General features: G+C 55.7%; 3 protein-coding genes and 1 long non-coding RNA gene across 22 annotated transcripts; all 4 read left to right on the plus strand.

The window, feature by feature from the left end:
• The first annotated feature begins 695 nt into the window (after window positions 1-695).
• Window positions 696-3,202, plus strand: SLC25A34 (solute carrier family 25 member 34). 2 transcript variants are annotated; one of them, XM_037381338.1, is made up of 5 exons: window positions 696-1,349; window positions 1,925-1,990; window positions 2,319-2,471; window positions 2,570-2,704; window positions 2,777-3,202. In XM_037381338.1, exons 1-5 carry the CDS (start codon window positions 861-863, stop codon window positions 3,083-3,085), a joined length of 1,152 nt encoding a protein of 383 aa, XP_037237235.1. In that variant the 5' UTR covers window positions 696-860; the 3' UTR covers window positions 3,086-3,202. The 2 variants fall into 2 exon arrangements, with proteins under 2 accessions (XP_037237235.1, XP_037237236.1); XM_037381339.1 differs by having other exon boundaries at window positions 705-1,349; window positions 2,796-3,026.
• TMEM82 (transmembrane protein 82) lies at window positions 3,202-6,242 on the plus strand. The gene is made up of 6 exons (XM_037381336.1): window positions 3,202-3,463; window positions 3,548-3,620; window positions 3,882-4,056; window positions 4,583-4,991; window positions 5,516-5,703; window positions 5,808-6,242. Exons 1-6 carry the CDS (start codon window positions 3,385-3,387, stop codon window positions 5,868-5,870), a joined length of 987 nt encoding a protein of 328 aa, XP_037237233.1. The 5' UTR covers window positions 3,202-3,384; the 3' UTR covers window positions 5,871-6,242.
• Window positions 6,243-7,302: 1,060 nt separating this feature from the next.
• FBLIM1 (filamin binding LIM protein 1) lies at window positions 7,303-12,082 on the plus strand. Its single transcript, XM_037381927.1, has 8 exons — window positions 7,303-7,382; window positions 9,511-9,719; window positions 10,090-10,229; window positions 10,325-10,436; window positions 10,530-10,699; window positions 10,806-10,984; window positions 11,090-11,207; window positions 11,532-12,082. The coding sequence occupies exons 2-8, from the start codon at window positions 9,524-9,526 to the stop codon at window positions 11,643-11,645; spliced, it is 1,029 nt and encodes a 342-aa protein (XP_037237824.1). The 5' UTR covers window positions 7,303-7,382; window positions 9,511-9,523; the 3' UTR covers window positions 11,646-12,082.
• Window positions 12,083-15,446: 3,364 nt separating this feature from the next.
• Window positions 15,447-25,055, plus strand: LOC119145161. Of its 18 annotated transcripts, none has more exons than XR_005103328.1 (9): window positions 15,447-16,298; window positions 16,647-16,951; window positions 18,545-19,039; window positions 19,420-19,470; window positions 19,972-20,083; window positions 20,615-20,732; window positions 21,179-21,286; window positions 22,144-22,976; window positions 23,526-25,055. It is a non-coding gene; the product is annotated as an uncharacterized LOC119145161 (long non-coding RNA). The 18 variants fall into 18 exon arrangements; XR_005103323.1 differs by lacking the exon at window positions 20,615-20,732 and having other exon boundaries at window positions 15,449-16,298; window positions 23,526-24,321; window positions 24,556-25,055; XR_005103327.1 differs by lacking the exon at window positions 20,615-20,732 and having other exon boundaries at window positions 15,451-16,298; window positions 23,523-23,561; window positions 24,219-25,055.
• Window positions 25,056-25,112: the final 57 nt, after the last annotated feature.

Raw genomic sequence — 25,112 nt, forward strand, 5'->3', positions numbered from 1 at the left:
TTGGGGGTGGGGTGGCTATCAGGGGGGATTTTAGGGGGATATTGGGGATGGGGCAGCGATTGGGGATACAGGGGATGTGGTGGCTATTGGGATACTGGGGATGGGGCAGCAATTGGGGGAGTTTGGGGGGATATCAGGGATGGGGCAGCAATTAGGGGGGATATCGGGGATGGGGTAGCCATCCGGGTGGGGGAGTTTGGGGGGGTTCCCCCCCCCAGGAATCACTGAGGTGGTGACCAAGGGGTCACTGCAGCCCTAAAAATAGGAATCGGGAGGGGGAGGATGGGGGGGGACGGACAACACGGACAGTGACACCCCCCCCCCGCAGCTCTTAGGCCTGGGGCGCTCTAATTCCAAAGCATTTCTGTAACCATGAGAGGGGAGAGGAGAAGGAGACCCCCGCAACCCCCACCCCCACCCCCCCGCCGCACATGCAGTGAGTTAACCGGTCCCCATAGCTCCCCCCGGGGTGCATCCAGCTGGCTGGGGGGAAGGGGGGGTTGTCTCCTCGTGCCCCCCCCCCCCAACCCACCTTCCTCAGCTTTTATTTCAATTTTAGCGCGTCCTGGCTTTTTCCGCAGAAACTGCCCTTTTTTCCCTGTTTGCGCCGGGGCTTCGCCAAGTCACGTGAGACGAGACGAGGCCGCCTGAGATTTGGCTGCGGGTGTGTGGCGGGGGGGGGGGGCACACGAGATGCACCCCCAGCCCTGACCTTTGCCCCATATCCCTTCCCTACATTGGGGGTTGAGCGGGGGGGGGGGTTTGCAAGAGGCGGCGCTCGTGTCTGTCCCCCCCCCCTATTTTTTCCCTGCGGGGGGGGGAAGGTGGAGCCTGGGGCCATCCCTGCAGGCAGGTGCCGCATGGCGGGCGCTGGGGCCCTCGCACCCTTCCCCGGGCCCCCCCCCGCCTCCCTGCATGAATTCCCTTATCCCCCCCAAAACAGACCCCGCGTGGCAGGAGGGGGGTCCCCAGCCGGGGGGGTCCCCCCCGCCACCGACCTGGTGCTGGGGGCCGCGGCCGGTTGCTTGGCCTGCGTCCTCACCAACCCGCTGGAGGTGGTCAAGACGCGGCTGCAGCTGCAGGGCGAGCTGCAGCCCCCCGGCACCTACCCCCGGCCCTACCGGGGGGTGCTGCAGGCGGTGGGGGCCGTGTGCCGGGCTGACGGGCTGCGGGGGCTGCAGAAGGGCCTGGCGGCTGGCCTGCTCTACCAGGGGCTGATGAACGGCGTGCGGTTTTATTGCTATTCCCACGCCGAGGACGCCGGCTGGACCGGGTATCCCGGGGGTACCGTGGCCGCCGGGGCCGTGGCTGGGGCGGTGGGAGCCGTCGTGGGCAGCCCCGCGTACCTGGTGAGTGCTGCTCTGCCCTGGAGCCCTTCTGGGGGGGGGGGGGGGGGCGCGGAGGAAGGGCGGGGGGGCATTTCGGGGATCCCCTCCTCCCCTCAAAAGATTTGGCCGCCGTGGAGCTGGCTGCATCCTATAAACACTGGCTCGGTGCATCCCTTCTCCCGCTGCTTTGCTTCACCCCCAAAAATGTGGGGCTGCTGTGTGCATGCTCCCCTCCCCCCACTCCCACAAATCCCACCCCCCCTACTCCCCAAATCCCCCCCTCCTGGGAACCTGAGCTCCCTCATAAGGAAATGAGAGGGTGTCCCCCCTTTTTAGCATCTCTCCTGGTTTGGGGGTTGCAGAGCTCAAAGGGGAGCGTTTGCAGGGTCCCTTTGTCCCGGGGTGGGAGGGGTGAAAAAAAAAACTGGGTTCAAAGCCTGGGGGTGCTGCTTGGTGACACATCTGGGCACCCCACATCTGCCAGAGGGGCTTAAAGCACCCCAAAAGCTGCTAAGGACAGAGGAGGGGGAACCACAGCCTGTCCCAGCGTGGGGGCTTGGGGGCATCTCGTCACCCGGTGCTGTCCCCCCCCCCAGGTCAAGACTCACCTCCAGGCCCAGACGCTGTCGGCCGTGGCCGTGGGCCACCAGCACAACCACGAGGTGAGCGGGGATAGGGTGGGGGGACACACAAGGTGCCAAGGTGGCACCTTGGCTGTGCCGGGACCTGGTGGGGACAACGCTGTTTTGGCCACTGGGTAGTTAAAGCTGCGGTTTGGCAGCTTGGCCCCACAGAGATGCTATAAATAACGGTGTGAGGACAGAGAGCTGTGACACCAGGGCTGGGCACCCCTCGGGACCGTTGTCACCCAGCCAGAGCCACGGTGGCTTCGTGCCACCGACAGAATGGGGTTTTGCACGCTGGGGTGGGAAATGTTCCCAGGGTGGGATGTCCCATTCCCATTTTTCCTGCCTTTCCTCTCTTCCCCAGAGCATCTCCGACGCGTTTGAGAGCATCTACAAGCAGCACGGGGTGGCGGGGCTGTGGCGGGGGGTGACGGGCGCCGTGCCCCGCGTGGCGGTGGGCTCGGCCGCGCAGCTCGCCACCTTCACCTCCGCCAAGGACTGGGTCTGCGAGCGCCAGGTGAGGGGCAACACGTGCCAGGTCGGGCTGCCACCGGCCCCCCGCTCCCTTTTTTTGATGGTGGGGGGAGAAGAGCTGACGGCCAATCCTTCCCGCAGTGGTTCGGGGAGGGCAGCTGGGCGACGGTGCTGGCGGGGGGCATGGTGAGCGGCGTGGCCGTGGCGGTGACGATGACGCCTTTCGACGTGATCAGCACCCGTCTCTACAACCAGCCGGTGGATGCCGACGGCACGGTAAGGCCACTGGGGAAACGGGGGGAACGGGACACGGCTTTTCCCAGGATTGCGTCTGGCAGGGGTGCGCAGCCTGCTCCTCTCTCCCCAGGGCAAGCTCTACCGGGGTTTTTTGGATTGCATCCTGAAAATCTCCAGCAAAGAGGGGCTGCTGGGCTTGTACAAGGGCATCGGCGCCGTCTACCTCCGCCTCGGCCCCCACACCGTCCTCAGCCTCTTCTTTTGGGACGAGCTCAGGAAGATGGTGCAGCACCAGCAGCCCCCAGGGCCGTAGGACAGGCTCTCAGCCCCACCACAGCCATTAATAAAGGGGTTTTTCTATTTTTGGCGTCATTTCGGGGTCTTTGCGGTGGTGCAAATGGGGAGGGGGTTACGCCCTGAAAAGTCAGGACCTGAAACGCTGCAATGCGTTGGGCTGGGTAAGGGCGATGCTGGGGGCGGGGGGATTGAAGATGCTGGTGGTCCCTAAGCCCCACCATGTGCATCCCATCACCGCATCCCTTCTCCCCACCCTCATTTTCCCTTCCATGGGGCAGCTGGAGCTCAGCTCCTCCAGCCAGGGCTCCAGCTGCCCCCACTTGCCCCAGTAATGATTTACTAGCCGGAGGGGCCGCTCCCAGCCTCCGCCCGGTGGACCTTGGAGCCCAGGCTGGTTGCGCCGTGGCTCCTCTCCACTGAAAATGTTTTCTCTGGGGTCCTGGCTGCCGCCATTGCCTGGGCTGGCGTGGGGCTGGGCGCTGCTGGATGCGCTCCTGCAAGGTGAGAGCCCCCCAGGGTGGCATGGGGGCAGCTTGGGGACAGCCCAAGGGACACCGGTGACCCGCTGCTGCCTTTTCCCTGTAGGGCTGGTGGGTGCCTGCGCTGTGTCGATGCTCTGCAGCCTCCTGAAGGTTTATCTTTACATCCAGTGCCTGAAGTAAGCACCGGCCCTTCTTCCCCCGTGGGATTTGTTCCAGGGAGCTGCTCTTGGGATCTGCTTTTGGGATCCACTCTTGGGGGGCCGCAGCCCTCGGTACCCATGGGTGCTGGTGGTGGCCTGAGCAGGGCCAGGGGTTGCACCCTCCTTCCCCGGCTGCAAAGCACAAGGGGGGGTCTCCGAGGCTGGCGCCCCGTTTTTGGGGTGGGGGCGGAGGGAGGGGACGTGGTGCCGGCTCAGCGTCCCCCCTGCTGTCCCCAGCCACCCCGAGAGGCAGGCACAGAAGGAGGCGATCCAGGCGCAGCGGCAGGTGCTGGAGCCGCTACACGTGGTGGTGCTGACGGCCGTGCTGGCACTGGTGGGCTCCCGCGTGGCCGCGCTGGTGGTGCTGGAGTTCTCCCTGCGCGCCATTTCCACTGTCCTCTCCCTCGGCAAGGTGAGGCAGGACTGGGGAAACTGAGGCACGGCAGGGCAGTGGCATGGCGGGAGCCGTGAAACCGTGCATCCCTTGCAGCTTTGCAAGGCAGTTGCTTTGTGACCGTGCGTCCTCTTGCAGATCTGCAACAGCCATGGGGGATTTGGGGGCTGCAGCGCGGAGGAGAGCACGCATCGCTTTGCAGCCACATGTCCCCTTGCGACACCTGTGAGGACAGGGGCTGTGATGTGGAGGATGCATCCCCTTGCTGCTCCCCCTCCGGGGAGGACTGGGGTGGCTGGCATGGAGAAAACCATGCGTCGCTTTGCATGCTTGCGTGCCTTTGCAACTGTGCGGCCCGTTGCAGGGTGCAGCATGGAGGAGGCCATGTATTGCTTTGTAGCCGTGCATCCCCTTGCTGCATGCAAAACCTGTGGGGTTTGGGGGGCTGCATCAGGGAGAAAACCATTCGTTGCTTTGCAGCCACGCATCCCCTTGCTGCTTTGCAGCCTCTGCAGCAGCTGACGGTGCCGTCCTGCTCTCACAGGGCGCCCACAGCAGCCAGCTCTACCTGCTGTGCCAGTACTCGCTGGGCTGTGGGGTGTCCTGTGGCCTCAGCTTCTTGCTGGAAGGGGCTCCCCACAGGACCTGCAACCTGGCGCTGGCGGCGGGGCTGGCGGGGCTGCTGGCTGCCTACACCCGGCGCCTGGCTCGTCACGTCTGCACCCTCTACGAGCTGCACAGCCGAGCACGTTACTGCGGCATCTGCATCCTCCTCCTCACTGCCGGGCACGGCATCCCCAGGCTGCTCCGCAATGCTTTGGCCATCACCTTTGCCGTGGCTGATCTGGCTGCCGTGACGCTCATCAACCGGGATTTCCTCTCCACGGCGGAGGCCGTCCGCTTCTGGACACCGCTCACCATCTGCTACACGCTGCTGGTCACCTACATGCAAGGTGAGAAGGGGACCGAACCCCCAGTTACGGGGTTTTTTTTGAGGCTGAGGAGGGTATGTCCCAGTATGGGGCATCCTGGGTGGGTATAGGGGTATATGGGGCATCCTGGGGTGTATGGAACCGTATGGGAAGTCCTGGGGACATATGGGGGTACAGTGGGCCACATGGGGCTGTGTATGGGGCCGTATGGAGGCATCCTGGGGCCGTATAGGGAGTGTACGGGGCATCCTGGGGTGTATGGAAATGTATGGGACATCCTGGGGGTATGTGTGTGGGGGTACAGTGGGCCACCTGGGGCTGTATGGAGTGTATATGGTGCATCCTGGGGGTGCGTGGGGCAGCACGGCGCACTCTGGGGCTGTGTAGGGGCAGTCCGGCACATCCTAGGGCTGTATAGGGCACCCTGGGCTAGATGCGAAGCCGCCCCATAGCATCCCCGACGTGCACGGTGCCCCCCGGTCGTGGGGCTGGGGAGGAGACGGGGTCACCCCTGCGGTGGCCACCCCGATGCCTCGTCCTTGCAGAGGAGCAGCGACAGAGCTCCGGCGGGCGGCCGGTGTACCAGACGGTGCTGGTACGGATGGGCGGCCTCTTCATCCTCCTCCTCACCGTCGGCCGTTGGAGCGACGTCCTCCACGTCTTCATCTCACTGCTGGGAGAGCTGTGGTGCCTGCTCCGAGCCGGTGTCTTGCTGGAGGCATGCTGGCAGCAGGTGAGATGGGGTCACCTCCCCACCATGGCTGGGGTGAGGGGCTGGCCGCAGCCCTGAGGCCATGGTGAGGGGCCTTTCTGCTTCACTTCTTCCATCTCCTGTAGGATTTCGCCCAGTGGTCTCAGCTGGATAGGCGGTCAGGATCAAGATCGGAGGAAGCATCTTGATAAACTGTGGGGTGTAACCAGGCATCAGAAACTCAGGGTGGATTTGCCCAGGTCCCCGAAACATGGGCACCCCCCACATCCTCCCCGCTGCAGATCCCCCATGGGGACAAAGGCAAAAGGGCTCCCAGAAGGTGCTCGACCCCATCCCACGGTGTGGGGGAGGCCGGGGGGAGGCTTACATGGCCCCTGGGTTTTGGGAGGACCCAGTGAGGTTGGGGTGCTGCTGAGGGTTTGCTCCCTGGTCCCACCGGAGATGTGGGGTGCTGATGGATGTCCCCATCCTCAGAGGCTGCAGGGCCATGCTGTCGTAGTGCAGGGGCCTCCAGGGGCTTATAAATCTCAGAAAATAAAGGTGTTTTCCAGCAAAATTCATGGACAGAGTGAGCTGGGGTCCCATGATGCTTGAGAGGGGCTCTGGGCAGCTATGGTGCAGCTTTGTGGAGGAGGTGGGTGGTGCGGTTCCTCCCCAGGAGGGGAAACTGAGGCACAGAGGGGGTGACCTCTGTCCTGACAGACCCTCTGGGCCTGAGGGGTGCCCCCGTGCCTCGGTTTCCCCACCTGGCTGCAGCTGGCCGTGCCATGCCATGGGGCAACAGGCCCTGTGCAGGTGGGGTGCGATCTGGGGAGAGGGAGGCTCCGGAGGTGGCTGCTTGCCTGGGCGAGAACCCCCCAGCCCTGGGGGGCAGTACTGTGGGGTGTCCTGGGGCGTTCTGGGGGTGCACGGAGCTGTATGGGGCATCCTGGGGCTGTATGGGGCTTGGGGGGCTACAGGGGTATATGGGGCATCCTGGGGCTGTGCGGGGGCTTGGGGGGCTACAGGGGTATATGGGGCATCCTGGGGCTGTGCGGGGGCTTGGGGGGCTACAGGGGTATATGGGGCATCCTGGGGCTGTGCGGGGGCTTGGGGGGCTACAGGGGTATATGGGGCATCCTGGGGCTGTGCGGGGGCTTGGGGGGCTACAGGGGTATATGGGGCATCCTGGGGCTGTGCGGGGGCTTGGGGGGCTACAGGGGTATATGGGGCATCCTGGGGCTGTGCGGGGGCTTGGGGGGCCACGGAGGCTGTACAGGGGCGTAGGGTGAATGTACAGGGGGCAGCCTCCAGGCACAGTGAGCACCCTGGGGGTGCCGGGGGCACCCAGGGCTCCCTGGGGCAATCGGGGGGGTTCATGGGACAGCCTCGGGGGGAGGGGGAGGGCCATGGGTCACCGTGGGGCAGTCGGGGGGGGCCGTGGGGGCACCCTAGGAGGGTGCACGGGACACCCCATACCCTACAGGGCGCCCCAGGGTGCATTGGGCACCCAAAGGACGTGTACCGCCCCCCCCTCCCCCCCCGCCCGGGGCCGTGGGGCAGGCGGGGGGGGGGGGGGGGGGGAGGAGGAGGAGGAGGAGGAGGAGGGAGGAAGGAGGAAGGGGCGGTGATGCCGGGCGGCTCTGCCTCCCCGCTGCCCCCGCCGCGCCGGGCAGGGTGCGCCCGCCGAGCGCACGGAGGGACCCGCACCGGCCCCCCAGGTAAGGGATGGGGACAGGGACCCCCCGAGGGGCAGCCGGGGCTGCAGGGCCACCCCCGGCCAGGCGCCCCCTCCCCCCTACCTTCGGGTAGGGGACCACCCCGCGCCAAGGTAGGACACCCCCCAGGTGGGGGACAGGGCCATCTCTAGGTAGGGGAGACCCCCAGGTTGGGGACGGGGGACCCCCAGGTAATGGGGTCCGACCGCAGAGCCGTCCTGGGGTGGGACAAGGCGGCCAAGAGCCACCCCCCGGTGTGGGGACAGGGGACACCCCCAGGTAGAGAACGGGGGGCTCTCAGGCGGGGGAGGACGCGGTGGGGCCACCACCACATAGGGGAGAGAGCACCCCCCTGTAGGGGACAGTGGGCTGTGGGGCTACAGGGTGGGAGATGGGATTGCAGGGGGGCTGCAGGGCCCCCCCAGGGAAGGGACAAGGGGACAGTGGGGCCACCCAGGGAAGGGACAAGGGGACCCCAAGGGCTGTGTCCCCCCACCCTGTCCCTTCACCCTTGGGCATCCTCACAGCGCTCTCTGAGAAGTCCCCAGGGCAGGGGACAGAGTTGGGGGACAGCTGTAGGAGGACCATGTCCCATCCCAATTTGGGGGTGTGGGGGTGCCCCATCAGTGGCCCTGGCCCTGTCGGTCCCACCTGGGCTCCCACCCCAGGAGATTTTGGGGCGATGCTTGCAGGAGCCCAGAGGGGCCCTTCCCAACATGGCCTCAGCCATCCCACAGCAGGATGGAGCTGGGGGGGGGGGGGGGGGGCATAACAAAGGGGGGAGGGACCCCAGTAATGCACCCCTCAAGCCTTGGCCACCCTGACGGCCCCCGGCCAGGGGGGGACCGAGGGGTGCTGCGATGGGGCCGCCGGGATCCCGTCAGCCTCAGCACAAAGAGGAATGCAACGAGCACATGGTTTCCATTAACCCCGCAGATTTTATTTTTTTTTGGGGGGGGTGTGTGTGGTGTTTTTTTATGATTATTACTTTTTTCCCCCCTATTTTCTGCAGCTCGGCTGGGGAGGAGGAAAAGCGGCGGCTCCTGCGGGCGAGGATTTGAGCGGCTGGGCAAAGGCTGGCAGCGCCGGAGCCCGTTTGGGGTTTCGCCGGCGGGGAGGGAGGGAAGGAGGGAGCGAAGCCGCTTTGGGTTTTGGTTTTTTCCCCTTTTTAATCCCTTCCCCTGCTTGAGTCAGAGGCTGAAGTTACCGGTGTGCACATCCTGAAGCTTTTCCCCTACCACGGGGGGACCGGCCACCCCCCGAAAGGATGCACTGACACCCATGAGTGGGATTTTGGGGGAGCAGAGCTGCCTTGCACCGGGGCGTGAGACCAGGCAACTCATCACACGGGTGTTTTTCAGGCCACCAATTCATCTCGGGGATGAGTCCCACTTTGCTGACACAGCACCCCAGCTAAAGCCTCGGGGTTCCCCCCTCCCCAAACGGGCATCCCATCTGGGAAGGGGAAGTTTCGCCCCGGCTGCTTTTCCCGTTGGGAAGCTGAATAAACAGCCCGTTTCCTTCCCGAGCAGGGTTTATCGGGGTCAGGCGCATCCTGCCTGCGCCGCCAGGCGATGCTCGGGGGCTGTTTCGGTGACGGGGACGCGGCGATTCACTGCGTCGTGCCTCAGTTTCCCCACCTGCCAAAATAAAACCTGAGCTGGAAGTGATTAGTGGGGAAATGGGGGTCAGCAGGGAGAGAAGGGGGAGCCAGGGGACCTAGAAAATCCCAAAAATGCAAAAGCAGATATTTTTGCACCCCTGTTTTTAAGCGGAAAGGTGGGTTTTCTTGCTGCCCGCAGGGAGTTTGATCCCAGGTGAGGGCAACGAGAGGTAATAAAGGGGGTGAAAACACTTACAAAAGGGCAGGGTTTGGCCCCAGAGGCGCAAAACCGGGATATTTCAGCTGCTGCTTCACTGGGACCCTTTATTCTGTGTCCTCCCAGGCACGAGACTGTTTATTGCCGTGACGTGGGACGTGGACGCTCATTCCCTCTCCCTTTCCGGGAGGGCGAGGAGGGAGGCAGGTTGAGGCCAAAGGGCAGCAGGGCTGCAGGAGCCGCTGGTGCAGCCGGGGGTTTCACTCTCTTTTATCTTATTTTCCCCAAAATATTTCCCTAAAATAACCTAGGTCCAGCCCTTCCATGGCTTCGGCAATGCTGCCGGGGAAAGCGGAGAAGAGGATTGCTTCATCAGTCTTCATCACCCTGGTGCCACCACGGAGGGAGGCGGCTGCCAAGGAGAAAACCCAGAGGGAGCTGCAGCCAGACGGTGCCGAGGTGCTGGGCACCCACCGGCCATGGGCCCCGCCGCCGCGGCCGCCCGCGTTGCCCAACGGAGGTGAGGGGTGTCCGCAGGGGGCTGCGAGTGGTGCCGGGAGGAGGAGGAGGATGGTGCCAAGGATGCTGCAGAGATGTTTCGCTAAAGGATGCACATGCAGGCAGGAGGGGGGATGTGTTTTTTTGGTGGGGGGGTCCCCAAATCCCTGCGCCCGTCCCGGGACGGATCCGGCTGCGAGGGAAGGGTGGTGTTTGCTCTCCGTTGTTGCCTGGTGCTTATCGGTGTCATTTGTCCCCTCTGGCTGGGACAGCGTTTGCTTTTGGGGCAGGTCGGTGAGCACTGCTGCAAAGCTGACAGGGCATTATCACAACGGGGCGTTATTGGACATTGTTGCCCCCCCTAAACACACCGCGTCTGGCTTTTGCTGCAGAAACCCGCCCTGTGGCTGTGGCCCCTGTGCCTTCATCCCCGCCGGTCCTCGTCCTTTCCGAAGCACCCCAGCCCTTGTCTGCTGAGGTGCTGGGTCCAGCGCTGCAGCAACTGGACCTTGCGGCACCCACCACCCTCCAGGTGAGGACAACGGGGGGCATTTCCCCCCAGTGCCTCGGTTTCCCCACCTGCAAGGGCATAAATGTAACGTGCCTTCGCCCTCCTCTGCTCGCCAGACCCCTTCCGCCTCCCCTGCTGAATTGAGGCCACCCAAATGTTGCCAGGAGCAAGCGGGCAAGCCGCAGTGGCAGGATGCAAATGGGTACCCAGAGAGGGACAGCTCCAGAGGTAAGGGGGTGACCCAGCTGCGCAGTGGGGGCTGGTCCCCGCTTGGGGAAACTGAGGCACGCAGCACTGAAGCCCTCTCCCTTCTTCCCACAGACATCTGCGCTTTCTGCCACAAAGCAGTGGGGCCCCGGGAGCCGACGGTGGAGGCGATGCGGAAGCAGTACCACGCCGACTGCTTCACCTGCCGCACGTGCCACCGGCTCCTGGCCGGCCAGCGCTACTACCAAAAAGACGGGCGCCCCACGTGCGACACCTGCTACCAGGTACCTGTTTTCCCTCGGGGACAGCCAGCACCCTCGTGGGGGCGGCAGGAGATGCAGTCCTATGGGTGGGAGCTGGCATCTCACGGTGAGTGTCCCTAAACGCCAGGCCACGCTGGAGAAATGTGCCAAGTGCCGGGGGCTGATCGTGGAGCGCATCGTCCGTGCCCTGGGCAAGGGCTACCACCCCGGCTGCTTCTCCTGCACCGCTTGCGGCCGGGCCATTGGTGCCGAGAGCTTCGCTGTGGATGAGCGGAACGAGGTGTACTGCGTGGCCGACTTCTACAGGTTGGGGAGCGTGGCACCCGGGGGAACATCCCCCACACGGCGGCGGGGGTCAGCCCACCCCCGTCACCCCGCAGGGCTCATGCTGCTCCCGTTTTCTCCCATCAGGAAATACGCTGCGGTTTGCAGCGCCTGCAAGCACCCCATCATCCCCCGCGAGGACAAGGACACCTACAAGATCGAGTGCCTGGGACGCAGTTTCCATGAGAGCTGCTACCGCTGCGAGGTACGGCCCCCACAGGGCTGGGGGTGCCCCCCAAAAGCTGAGGGGTTTGGCGCTGAGCTTTGCAAAGCACAGCCACAGGGTTCACAGCACCCAGGGTTATTTTTTTTGCCACCAGTTTATCTTGCAAGCGACGGGGAAGGGGAAAAATAAATAAATCGGGTGAAAAAGATGATGTGTTCGGTCAGGAGAGCTTCAGCTTTTCATGCTTCTGATGTAGTTTGTTGCTTTTTCCAAGTACTGGTTGGTGGGTTTTGCAGGGAAGGTGGGATGCAATGTTGCACGTGGACCCCTAAAAGTGGCCTCCCTTTCCACTCTCACCCCCAGAGCTGTGGGACACCCCTGTCACCGGAGCTGACGGAGAACGGGTGCTACCCCCTGGACGACCACCTCCTCTGCAAGTCCTGCCACGTCCGCCGACGTAACGAGTCGTCCTGCTAAAACTCCATGGCTCAAACTCCATCTTCCAGCACTAGACACCAAAAAGAAGCTGCACCCACCGGGCTGCACCCCACGGCCGGTGCCAGGTGCCCGCTGCACCCTCAAATAGCTGCAGGACTGGTGTTTTTGTCACCAAAATGCACCTGGGACCCTGACCCACTGGGCTGGCCAGGCGGAGGATGCAGACATAGTGTCCCAGCGTGGCTCTGCGCTGGTTGCAAACATAAAAAGCCCTGGCAGAGCAGTGGTGGCAGAGGAGCTGAGGTTTTATTCACTTCTTTTTTTAAACTCCTTTTCTGAGGCCGGTTTGGTTTCCTTGGGTGTTTTTTCTTTCTTCTCAAGCTTCCTTGGGGTTTCACTTAAACATTTCTCTTTGTGGTGATGCAGAGAGCACACGATTCAGTTACTCGCAGTTAAATAAAACTCCGAGTTTAAAAGCCCATTTCCATCCACCCTGCATTCCAAACCCATAAAATGAAAGTTTAAAAGTAAGGGGGGGGGGGGGTGGGAAGCCACTTTTTAGATTGTATAGGCACGGCATCAGGTCGCTCAAGGCAACAACACGGCTGATTTTGGGGTGCAGCGAGTTGGCAGATGCTGTTGTCACCCAGGAGAGAGCAGGGGGGTCATTTTTGGGGGCCGGATTTGGGATTTTGTGATGTGCCGTGGTGTTGATGAAAGGGTGTTTTGGTGGTGGGTTGGTTGGTTGGGTTTATTTTTTATGCTGTCTGGGCTTCATCTCAACCAAGTCCCGGAGCCGGCAGAGGGCAGGCAGAGCACAAATTCCTCCGTCAGGCAGAAAAACTCCAGCTAAACGCCAGCCGTCTGTCTGTCCCTTATCTGACGGCGCCGGAATGCCCGGAAAGACTGACGACCACATTTTTCCACGTTGTCTAACATAATATTGCTCCGACATCAGAAGCTTTTTGATCTTCTCTCGATCCGAGCCCCAGAACGGCAGAAATTAGGCCACTTCTCTGCGTGCCCAACATCTGTGCAACCGATGTCACTGGTGCTTAGCGGTTTTGTTTGCGAGGGCGTTGCGAACCAGCCGGAGAAAGAGGGGTTTTCTTTTTGACCAAAAGTGCTTAAAAAGCCACAAATCAAGAGCAGAAAATAGCAAGAGCATCTGAGATGATTGTTAATGCTTTCCTGACGGAAAAAGGGAGCTGCTAAAACAACCAAACCAGAAGTTGTAGGCTTCTAGGTTGCATTGTACAGTGCTCTGCAGCGTGTGCTGTATTTATGAATGAAAGGGTTAATGTATGGTTAATGTATGCACTGGAGTCCGGCAGGCTGGTTGATTAATCACACCAACCCCACAACTATTTCCTGCTGACCCCCCCCCCCCATCTACAAAGCCTATTACTCGATGTTTGTTAATGTGCATCTACGGCCCATCAATCAGGTCATAACTTGCTATAAACTTTATTTATAAATAGGATGTTAATGTAAAGTTGCGGTTTGTCCCAGCCACGTAAGTAGGTGGCTTTGGGGCCGGCTGGGTGGGGATCCCGTGTCCCATGCCGGGGAAGTCCTGTGCTCAAAATTAGCTCTGGCTTTCCAAAGCCTCTTGCACTGTGGGGAAAACCAGGCACCAACATTATGCTAAAAAAAGTCAAAAAGGCGTGGGCAGATTTGGTGGTGCCCAAAGGGAGCACAGAAGGGAAGCCCCAGAAAGCAAAGGGTTGCTTGATTTTTTGCAGTACAGCTATTTTTCGAAGTGAGGTTTTCGGGGAGGGTGGAAATGGTGACGCTGAGTGGTGTTTTGGATGCGTTGTTGCATTGCACACCCGCTTAAACGCTCTGCGCGACACCCTTGGGTGCTGGGCAAGCTACGGCACCCCCTCCGCAGAGCTGATGGTGGGAAGGGGTCGGATGTTTCCCCTGCGGAGCGAGCCGGGATGGACTGTTAGCGCCAGGACGTGGCAATTTTCGGCCAGAGGTAGGCAGGGAAAGGCTTTTATCAACGTGAAGCCTTGGAGAAGATGCTGGAGGGTGAAGAAAAGGGCCAGGCACAACTGGAGAGTTTGGTGGTGTGGCAAAGGCACACTGAAGTGGTCAGATTTGGCATTTTTTTCCTGGAGTGGAGGATGACAAGGGACAGGGATGGATGGACATGGAAGCAAGAGGTTAAAAGACTTATTTAAGCCACTTTCTTCTTGGATAAGGGGAGAAGCATTACAAGCTGAGGTGTGGGGAGTGTTGCTATGCCTGAAAAGCGTGGCCCTGTGTTTTCCCCAGGGAGGATCTCAAGGAATTTCCAGGGCCGGCCAAACCACGGGGAGATCTTGGAGGGTGAGGCTGTGGGAGCTGGGTCCGACCCTGCTGCCGAACAACCTCCCACTGGCTGCAACAGCTCAGCCCGTCCTTAGGCTCATCAGCCCGTTGCAAGCACTCAGGTTGGTAAGCAAAAATAAAACAAACACAAATAATGCATGGAGCAATATAAAGCTCCTGCTCTGCCCTGGGAGCCCCGCAAAGCCTTGCAGAGCCCCCCAAGACCACCCAGGCATAAAACCTGCTCAAAGTCTCTCTCGTCTTATTCCGGCAGCGGTGCAAAAGGGCAAAGAGGATCTTACGCCTCCGAATCGTGCTGGCCGGGCCCTGCCCTTCCCTGGGCTGCTGCAATAAGCCTGTCTTTTTTTGCAATCCCTTTTGGCAGGCCAAGGAGAGCAGGGAGGGACCTGGCTGCCCTCCAAGGAGAAGCAAATGCAAATATTTCTTCACTTAAGGCTGGGTGCGGTGCAGTGGATAAAACTTCCCCGGGATTTCCCAGTGAAAGCATAAGATACTGTACCCGGCTGCGAGCTTGTTTGCTCCCAGGAATACAACAGTGTATCCCATAAAAAGACCCAAAGGTTATCTTTCTTGCACTCAAAAGGAGCACCTGTTTTTTAAAAAGAGCTTTTAAATTAAAGGAGGAGCTAACATGCAGGGCCATAGTATTTTTAGATCCATGGTCAAAGCTTTGCTTTGTAACAAGTAAGGCCTTTTTGCAGGTTTTGTGTGTGTGTGCCACGCCAAAATCTTCGGCTCGCAAAAGGAAAGCAAGCCTGTAAAGGGAAACAGACTGGAAAGCGCCTTTCCCCGGCATCCGCCTGGGTCAGCCGTGAGAAATGCGAAAAGCAGAGAGGGAGAGATGAGCCGGATTCCTTGCGTGCCTTCGCTCTGCCATCACCACCTCTGAGGTGCAGGGAAGAAGCTGGCTGTGCAGAGGGAAACTGAGGCAGAAGCAGCCACCGGGGCTTTGCTGGCTGGGCTGGGTGCTCAGTGCTGATGATGTTTTGGGTTTTTTTTTTCAAATGAGATGGAGAAAGCTGGAGGAAAAAATGGGGTTTTCCTTTGCTCAACCTGGGTTAATTGCAACCATCCCCTAGCCAGCTTGCTGCAGCGTTGTCCTTCCTCACAGAACATTCAGACGCATTTTCTGCACTTTCCTGCCTATGACACAACCTAAAAATCTAACATTTCTTCAGTGACAAGTGGCCTGATCCTGCTGGCTTGGGGACCAGGGGGAGAAACCCAGCAGGGATTACTCTGAGAGCAGCCCAAGCCCTGAATTTCTCCAGTTTCATTATGCAGCACAGGCAGCATATATGAACAACGTAATGCAATACTCCCCTCCCCCCATTTTCCCCACAAAACTGAAACACCCAGCACCACAATTTTATTTTAAAGCATGCAGTGTTTTTTGGTAACACGAGGCAAAATTCATGCAGCGGGTTATGCAAACACGTTACCAGGCTGCGAGTGATACAATGGGTTATTAAAAAAAAGGGGGAAAAAACCAACCCCCAACCCACCCTATTTATGAAAACAGATACATGGCACGCTCCTGCAAGCTTTAGACATTTTCTGTCCCAGCTTTCCTTCATCGTATCAGCAATGACTACAGCATCCCCGAGCCTATCTCCCCAAAATTAATAATTTTCACCCAGACCTGGCTTCAAGCAGTTTGTTACACCTTAATGTCCATTAGAGCCCATAGGTGAGGTGTTTTATTAAAAAAAATAAGGTATTTCTCGCAGAGGTTATCCCATTTGTCAAGGCAGCTTATTGACCTCGGTGATTTATCACTGGGAAAAAAGCTGGAGGGAGGAGGAGGGAATAGCTCCTAAAAATAAATATATCCCTTAATTCTCAGTGCAGCTAAACTTTCCCTCACAGCCCAGCTGGGGGAATAGACTTTAATCTCCTTTATCGGATTCCTTCGTCCGAGGCTGAATTTTGCTGACGCGATCGCCCTCCACCCGGTGTTTTAAGAGCACCACGTTTTGTAAAGGAAAGGAAAAGGAAAAGGAAAAAAAAAAAAAAAAAAAAAAAAAAAGAGAGAGAGAGAAACCCCCAACAAAAGGGAGGGCGTTTGCCTGACAAAGGGGAGGCGAGGCGGACGCCCGGGGCTGCCCCTCAGGCCGGCCCCGCCGCCTCCGGCTCCACAGCGCCGCCTCGTCCGCGCTGCTGTAGGCGCTGCCCGCCGCTCGCTTCACAAAATGGCCGCCCGGCGGGGCCGCGGCGAGAGGCGCCGAGGCGACAAAATGGCGCCGGGTGGGCAGCGCGGGGAAAGACGGACGATGCGCGGCTGTGGGGGCCGGGGCGGCGAGCGTGGGCTTCAGCCGTGCCAGGAGCACGGCGGAGGGGCTCCTCCTCGATGTGCGTAGCCCCTCCAGGCAGGCAGCGAAAGCGCTGCGGATGAAACCTGACCTCCCGCCCCCCCCTCCCGCCCTTTTCTCCTCGCCGCCTTTGCAAAAGGATGCGAAAATGCCCAGAAACGCGCGTTTCCACTCGGCCCCGGCGGAGGCCTCGGCCCCCGGCCCCACCATCCCCTCACGGCACTGCTCGCAGCGACCCCTAAAATGTGGGTTTTTTTCCCTCAGAGCATGAAGAGTTTTGGCCCAGAACTGGTCATCCCACAGCCGCCCCCTCCCTCATCACCACATGCACCCCAAGGTGGGTAGTTTTATGCCTAATTCTCTCTTCCACCTCTTTTCTCCTTCGCAGGGGTTGAAGCCACCACCTCCCGCTCTCCTCACGGCGTGGAAAATACCCAAACGCGCTTAAAAAAAGATTTCCACAAAAACCAACCCCGAAACAGCTGAGGATTGATTTATCTACTAAGCCGGAGCGGCACAGGGAAGAAGCCGTCGCTGCTCGCCTTGCTCCCCACGACAACCTGCCCGCCATTCGGTTAATTAAAATCATACTTGGTGTGATCAGACGTGGTAATACCATAAAAAAAAAAAAAAAGGTGTATATATATACACCCCATAACATCCAAACGCTCATTGTTGGACTCTGCAGCCAAGGTACCACATACGGTTTTTTTCTTTTCTTTTGTTTTGTTTTGATTTAATGTTGCCTTACCTTTTTTCTGCCAGGCTACGTTATAACATTGCCCCTTCTTTGTTAAAAATCACATGCCTAAAATACTGCTGATTTTTCCTGGAATTACAAATTTAGGCCCATACAGATGCTCTTTTACTTCTACATATACATATATATATATATATACACACTACATATTTTCTATCTCTCTCCTTTTTCCAGGGACTGATTACAGAATATAAAATAAACCCACACACCTAAAACACTGATTTAATTATATATAATCACTGTAATTTTGGCCCATATATATGTTTGATTTTATATATATATTACCTTTGTTTTCCTCCATTGGCTTTCTACTATAATATATCCTAAAAGCAGGAGAAAAAAATGCCATCAGAAAAGGAAAAAAAAAAGAAGAAGAAAAAGAACAAAAAGTAACCCATCTCTTTTTTTACAGTCCATGGTGGAAGTTTGTGCCTGAATGTTTTATTTATTCCACAGAGATGTAGATTTTCCTTGGGAGATTTGGGGAGGTTTTTTTTAAATTGCAAGAGGAAAAAATACACCCAGAAAAACAACAATAAAAGAGAACCAAAAAGAATAATAATAAAAAAAAGACACAAACCCCAGTAACTGAAGCTGCAAATGCAATCAAATAGTCCGGATCAGACAATTCATTGCAACAAAAAGAGAGGACAAATTAGTTCAACTGAAATGGCAGGGCTTTGCTGTAGATCCGGGAGGAGGGATCAGCTCCTTTATCCCACCATCTAGCGCTCCAAACACCACCATTTTTTTTTTTTTTCCCCTGTGCTTTGTGTTGGGGTGTTTTATTTAAAGCCAAGCAGGCTGCAAAACCCTGCCGAGCCGGGGCTGCCAAAGCCATTCGTGAGCTTAATCTTTTATATATATTTTTTTTTTTTTTTTTTTTCCTCCCCTGCACGCACCCAGTCCTTGTGCAAGCCTCTCCCTTTTTGTATGTGCTTTATTGCTTGCTCCCCCCTCCCGCGGGTATAAAGGTTTCTCTCCTCTCCCCAGCTTGGCAGCTTATTCCAGAAGTTTCTACGGGGGAGGGGAGCACCCACTGCGGAGCCTTTGCCGCAGCGCCGGGCAGGCGTGGTCCCTGCCGCCGGAGGAGGAGGAGGATGCAGAGGATGCACCACCTCTCCCTGCCTGCCTCTTTCCGAGCCTCTCCCCCTTGCTAGATCTCCCCATCCTTGAAAAGGGTGTTGGGGTTTTTTTATTATTATTTTTTTTCCCTCCCCCTTTGCTAAATAAATTAAAAGCAGAGATGTCTCCTGATGGAGATGGATGAGGCTGGGCTCGCAGCAGTGGGGTTGCTCGCTCGCACGCACTGCCGCAGCCTTGATCTGGTTTAGTGAGGGCACCGATGGCAGGAGTGACCTTTCCGAGGCGGTGGGAGGGAGGCTTCCCCGCCGCCCGAACATGCTCCTGCCTGGAATTCATTTTAAATAGCAGGATTATTATGTTTTTATTTTCTTCCCCCCCCCCTCCCCTTAAAGAACAGCTTGCTCTTTCAGTGATTTTTTTTTTTTTCTTGGTTGCCTTAGGTTGAAGCTTCCTCATGATTGTGTGTGTTTTGAATTGCGTTTTAAAATTGCCCAGCTGGAGACAAGTCTTGATTAGAGCTGGAACAATAGCTCCATTTTATTAATAATGGGAAGGATTTACAATCCTACAGCACCTTCCTTGGAAGGCTTTCAAAATCATTTGCAAACACTCACAAATGTAAGATTCCACAGCCCTTGGCTGTGAGGTGGGTAAGTATTTTAATAGTGCCACCACTAAAAATCATGTAGGTGGCAAATCTCCATTTCTGAGTGCTTAAAAAAATGCGAAATTTGTTGGGTTTTAGGGCTACAAAGCTGGGAGTAGGGGAGGTTGATAAGTGGGGCTAGCTAAAAGCTGTAACCTAAATCTGTTCCGTGTTCTCTGTAGATGCAGAGTATTTTGCTGCGTCCTGGGAACCGGGCTGTTCCTTTTCCTCCTGCTCCGTGCAGACGGCCATGCAGCTTGCCAGAGTGAAGCTGTGGACTTGCTTGCTTGTCAGTAAACATCTGCTTATAGATTCCATCTCCCTCCCCCCCCCCCCCCCCTTTTTTTTTTAATTCATTAGCTTTTTGTAGTCCCCAAGTGACCTCCGTTAGTGCTGGCTCTGCTGTGGTTTGACCACAGCTTTGCATTAAAGCCGGCTGCTAGCGCTAATGTGTCTCCCTTAGAGCCAGAGTGACCTTGCTTGGGGGACTGGGCCCACCGAGCGAGTGCAGACGCTCTCCTTCGATTACCGAACCCTGCGTGCTGCTTTTTTCCAGCCCATCCCTTCCCTGACCCAGGTAGCGCAGGGCAATGTTGCAATATTAGGAGTGAAAGCTGTCTTATGCCTTATTTTTTCCCTTCTTTTTTCTTCTTTTTTTTTCCTTCCCAGGGAAATACAAGATTGTTTGCATAACCCCTCTCCACAGCAGATACCTTCTTTGTAAGTATTGTAAACATGCAGCGATCTAAGAGCTGCCTGGGCAGTGGGATCTGGCCTTGCTGAGGAGCGTAAGGCACAGGGTTCTGGTTGTGTAAGCGTGTGTTGTACACGGGCCACAGGAACCCACAATGTTTCTGTGGTTACTTCTGTCTGGATAGCATGAGTAGGTCCAAGGGCTTCCCCTTCCCACCGCTTACTGTTTCACAAAAGCAAAGGCTGGTGTTTCTGGAAAAAGCTCTGCTTTGTGGCCTTTAAAAAAAAGAAAAACTGCTGTGGGTTAGTCATCCTTATTTTTAAAGGAAACTGTGTTTGCCAGTCCTATCTGTGTAACGCATGTGCGTGTGAGATGTTAACTATTAGCTTTATTTGCAAAGGCTGGTAATGTGCTCTGGTTGCTGCTCTTTGGAGCGGTGCCACCGAGGCTCCGCTGAGCTTATGCTGGCAGGTGGAAAAACTGACAGTCCAGCTTTTCATACTCTTCCCTCCATTTTCCTGTTTCAGTGGCGGTACCTCTGCATTGGCAGGTGTGGAAGTGTGGAGACCCTAACAACAGTGAGCAAGGACAGATGAGCTGTCTTCTGGGGTCAATTCCAACTCCACAGAAGGAACCCTGGTAATTTATTTTTTTTTCTTGCCTGTGGTAGCTTTTACTCTAAGCTTCACTGTATCGTGTGAGAAGACTTGAGTTTGACCCTTTTGGATGCTAAAAATGGCGCCTGTTTTAAGCCTTAGTGATTTTCTGCCTTCCCTGTGGTCATATAGAAGAGCAAGCCATGCAATTAAAATGGTATAGCAAAGGACAGCTCCCTCCCCCCTTCCCCTTTCAAAAAAACCTTCCAGAGTTGTGTGCTCTTGAACTGCTGCATAGGCAGAAAACATACAATGCAGTTGTCAGCATTGTGCTGATGTGTGGCACATTTAAAAAAAAAAAAAAATACACACAAAAGGGGTGGGGAGAACGGTTGCCTCCAGGGAGTAAAACTGTGGGGCCCCTTTCCCTACAAGCGAACAGACCTACATGTGACAGTATATTACTCTTAATTTTGCTCAGGCAAACGTCAGAGGGAGCATTGCAACGTCCTAAATTGTGTTGGTGAAGATCGGGGTCCCCTTGAACTATATCTTTTTTTTTTTTTTCTGTGAGCTTGCTCCTGTGAGATGCTGCTGCTTTATTACTTGATTCCTCAAAGTCATGCTCGCTCACTGAGGAGGAGGAAAATGCTTCCTTACTGGGTGCAATTTCTTTTGTTGTGTTGCAAAAGGTAATAAAAAGCACCTGGTGCTGGTCTCTCCGAGGTCACACATGACTTCAAGGTGCAGAGTCCCAGCAATCATTAGTGTGTGAGGAGTGTTGGGTACTGGCGCGTTCTCGTTAGCCTCCCTTAATGAGAATATTGGCATTGGTGTTGCGTGAATGCCTCCGGCTGACCAGTGGAAAGGCTCTGCCCCTGCTAAGCTGGAGCAACACCTGAGAAATGCAGCAGTTCATAGCACAGCTATGACTTTATGCTTTTCTGGCAAAGATTTAGTAGGGGGTAAGTGTGAGGGGTCCAGTCCAGATGTCATACCCTACTCCCTGTGGTGCAGAGCTGGGGAAAGCGGGTGTGTGGTGTACATGAAAATTGTCAGTAGCTCCAGTGCCTAAAACCTCGCCTACGCTTGAAATAAACCAGTGTGGACAGGGATATTAATTTTATTCTCTCGTTAGGGATATGTGGGTTTGGAGATACACCTCATGCTCATCAGAGGCCTTTGCTGGCATGGAGGTACAGCAAACCAAGGAGCTGGCTGTTTGGGATGTTTCCACATTTTTCAGGTTGGCGCACCCTGTGGGACTGGAATTACTTCTCCTTGGCAGTTTAGGACAAATGAGTAAGAATTACCTTGTGAGCACTGAACTTTTACCACCCTCTGCTTTGGACCAAAGAGTTATAGAACTACATCCGTCAGATTTCCAAGCTAAACAAAACCTGAATTTCTGGTGCCAAAAAGCCAAAACGCAAGCGATAGAAACCTCCTCTCCTCCTCCATAACGGGGGGAAACCGCAGTCTTTCAAGCTTTCTTGTTATCCCAGGGTTAAAAAGCTGCACCACGGTAAAATGAAAGCCAAAGCTAGCTGAGAAACTGTTCTGCACCGTATTGCTGGAGAGGGTTTTTGAGTACAGCAGGTCTTGACGCACAAGTATTTTTCTTTTGTGCTTTTCTCTGGAGTGAAAGCACAATAACCATGCAGATGCACATTCAGTCTGCTTCATTTAAAACACCGTCAACTTGCTTCGGTGTCAAAATGGTGTTTGATGAAATAAAAGCTCTGACCGTGCCTGGCTCGGTATTTATTTTGTGCTGGGTGTGCTATCAATCCAATGGGGAACGTGGGGAAGAGCAGGCTTTAGCTCACAGGTTTGGACTGTGGGTTTTGTGTTAAAACCTTGTCCTGCAACACTCCAGCGTAATTCCTGGGAGTTTTCCTGGGCATTGCACACGGGGCCTTTGTGTAGAGGTAACAGAACACTTGGGTGTTAAAAATGGCAAAGTACGGGATACGGCGATCTATCCGGTCCTCGGGGATTTATATCTCTTACAGTTGTCATGTTCGGGTATCAAATCACATGGGGGTGGCTTTTTGGGGTTTTGTTTTCTTTGTTTTTTGCCTAAAATGTAATATTTTGTAGCCTGGAAGATCAAAGTCCTGCGTCTAGCTGCTGAAGTGCCCTGTGTTTGGGAAAAACCTTTGTGAGGTGAGCAGGCACAGCTCTTTGGTATGTGGTTGCATGGAAGTTCAGGGGCAAGGGGAAGCAGGGCAGAAGTGATGCCCCTGAACACAGTGAAACTGTGACGTTTCTAATTTTTCCTGACAACAGGCAAAAAAAAAAAAAAGATATTAATTCTAATATATCTACTACCTAGTGAGCAAAAGTAGGTTCTTTTGCAGTCCTGTGACAGGATTTTTTGACAGCGCGGCTCAGCCATGGCACTGTACTCTGCTGCTGAAGAAACGTCTGTTGTTGTATAGCCAGGTATTTTAAAAACAGAAGTGTGCTTTTATATATATACAAATGGGTTCAGTGTAAACTGAATTCCAGGGGGCTCCTGAGCTGTGTTTACTGTGCTGCAGAAGCTAACCCACTGGCTACAGTGGTGGTATTTTGTGGCAGCTCCCATCCCTGGTACTGTGTGGATAAGAAGTCTAGCGGGGAAAGAGCGTTAGAAAATAAATTACTAAATACTGGGTTTCAAAAACGTGAAGGGAGGTTTCTGAACAGAGTCATCTCATTATGAAGATCTGGAGCACTAACCCTCAAAGAGGAAAGAACTGAAATCAACAGCTTTATTAATACAAATCCTATACTTTGTGTTGCTTAAGGATCCAGAACCAGGCGCTTCATGTTCAAAGCGTTACCCGCGTGTAAGCTGATATCCTCTGTCTTGGCAACAGATGAGCCCAAATATCAAGCAGCACCAATTCCTTCTTGGAGGAAATTATCCATTGCATAAAACGTAATGGGTAAGCAATAAAATTAGGCCAGTAACTCAGGCTGCCTGAAAAATGCGATAAAAGCCTAGCTGGCAATTTGATATTCAGCTGCCATACTGTCATTTTAATAAATATAGTCAATGAGCAGGAAAGGCACGTAAATACATTTTATAGTGACAAGATGGTGGCTGGAGCTGGCCAGCTCGAACAAAGAAACGCTCCGAGTGTTTCTGTTGATGTCTGAGGGCTCTTGCCTGGGCAACCTACTGTTTTTCTGTAAAAAGCAAAGCAAGCTGGATGCATGCTGGACACTGGTGGGGATAATCATTGCATGCTGCTAACGTGACCACTCTAATCCATGCAAGTCCCTGGTCGATACAGCTGGCTGGTGCCCTCAGCTATGGGGAGAGGCATAATGCCTCCCTTCCCCACCTCCAGCTGCGCTGCTGCAACACGAAATGCAGAGCTACTGCTAAGCCAGAACCAAGTATAGGAAGTTACTGTCTTAGCAAATATAGCTCTGGTTGCTGTCCTTGTTCGGTATCTAATCTTTGCTTTTTTTATATGTTTGGCAAGCAGTCCTGGCGACACGTGGCAGCGAGCTCCACCACTTGGGTAAGACGCCGTGTTAAAAATGTGCAAACTTGCCTTTTCAGGTGTTGTCTGCTCCCTTCTTTGTATTGATGTTTCCTCCTTGAAGTGAGGCTGTCTCTGGCTGTGTGGACCCCAAGGATGTTTTCTGTTTCTCCTGGCCCCCCTCCCTTTTTTTTTTCCTCCAAACTGGAGAGCGGCTAACTTTATTAGCTCCTTATATGGCAGCACCATTTTCTCACGCCTTTAATGGCTTTCTTTTGATCTGTCCTGTTTTTGCTTTGCTTGATGTGAACGCAGTGTTCAAGCTGAGATGGGTTTATAACCTGCTCCCTCATTAATATATGCCCTGGCATTTTAATCCTCTCCAAGTGCCGATAAGAAACATCCAAATGTTTTAACTACGGGGTTGGCAGAGATGTCCGGAGATTGCTGGGTTCTCGGCTACGCCCACTGCACGGGCATGAGTAATTTAAATTGCACCTTGTGGTGCACCAGACCCTGCCCTTGCGTGTCCCAAAGGTGATGGTGAGCAGCTGAAGTCCCCCCTGCCTTGGCTGGCTGCCCGCCTGGGAAGGGTAGTGTGCAGGGATGCGTGTCCATGTCTCACCCCTGGATGCTCACCGTGCTGTCACTAGTGGCGGGACAGTGGGCTGGTGCGAACACGCGTCTCTTCTCCAGCAGCAAGGACAGCGTTGGTTGCTGCCATGTAAGACCAGTCCTTCGTCGAGGCCCCTTTGGCCTGCGGAGAGGAAGGTTACACTTGCTCTGGTCTCTAGGCTGGGTATGTGTTCTTTAAAATCTTCGAATGAGTTGGAGGGATCCGGTTACAGCGGCGTTGCCAGTGCGGTCGCGTGTTGCAACTGGGAACAGTTTCCCCCCAAAGTGGTTGAAAAGTATTGGGATGGTCCAGAGCTTTGTTTGCCGTCACCAGCCGGGCTTGCGCTCCTCTCCCAGCTGGCTTTCGTGTGAAGGGAGCTCTTTAAGCGCTCGTTTCAACTGTCGCTTCTGTCAACAGAGTCGATTCTATGATTCTGGGATGGCTTTGTTTGCGACAGCTTCCAACCCGTGGATGTCCCTCCCGGCTAGCCTGCTTGCAAGATGGCTGTGTGACAGCAGCGACCCTGCGTGAGGTTTCTTTGAAGGACCTGAGAGCCGCCACGGGTTTCTTGTGGCCCTTGGAGGTGCCACCCAAGCAGGGAGTGAGGGGACAAACAGTTGGAAATGCTGTTGCAGCAAGCACACTTGGTCGGAGAGGGAAGAATTCCGCCTCAAAAACCTGTTAGATGCGTGGTTTGCATTTCTTCCTCTCTAAAATAGTTGCCTGTAGAGCCCATTAAAGGTATTGACATGTAGCGACTGTCTTTGCGCTTCCGAGCAGTTAAACCAGAAAGCTAAGCCCATTTCCACGGAGGTGAAACGTGCGGTGGAAAGTGCTGGTGGAGCGCCTTGGCAGTGCATTTTCTCGTGCGCTTGTGGCTCCATCACGTTTTAAATAATAGATGGTTTGCTTGCAAAGAGGTGTTGGGGTTTTTTATTAATCAGTAGATCTCGGTTTGGTGGAGCAGCATAACG

The sequence above is a fragment of the Falco rusticolus genome, chromosome 3 (genome assembly GCF_015220075.1).
Source record: "Falco rusticolus isolate bFalRus1 chromosome 3, bFalRus1.pri, whole genome shotgun sequence".
Lineage (NCBI taxonomy): Eukaryota > Metazoa > Chordata > Aves > Falconiformes > Falconidae > Falco > Falco rusticolus.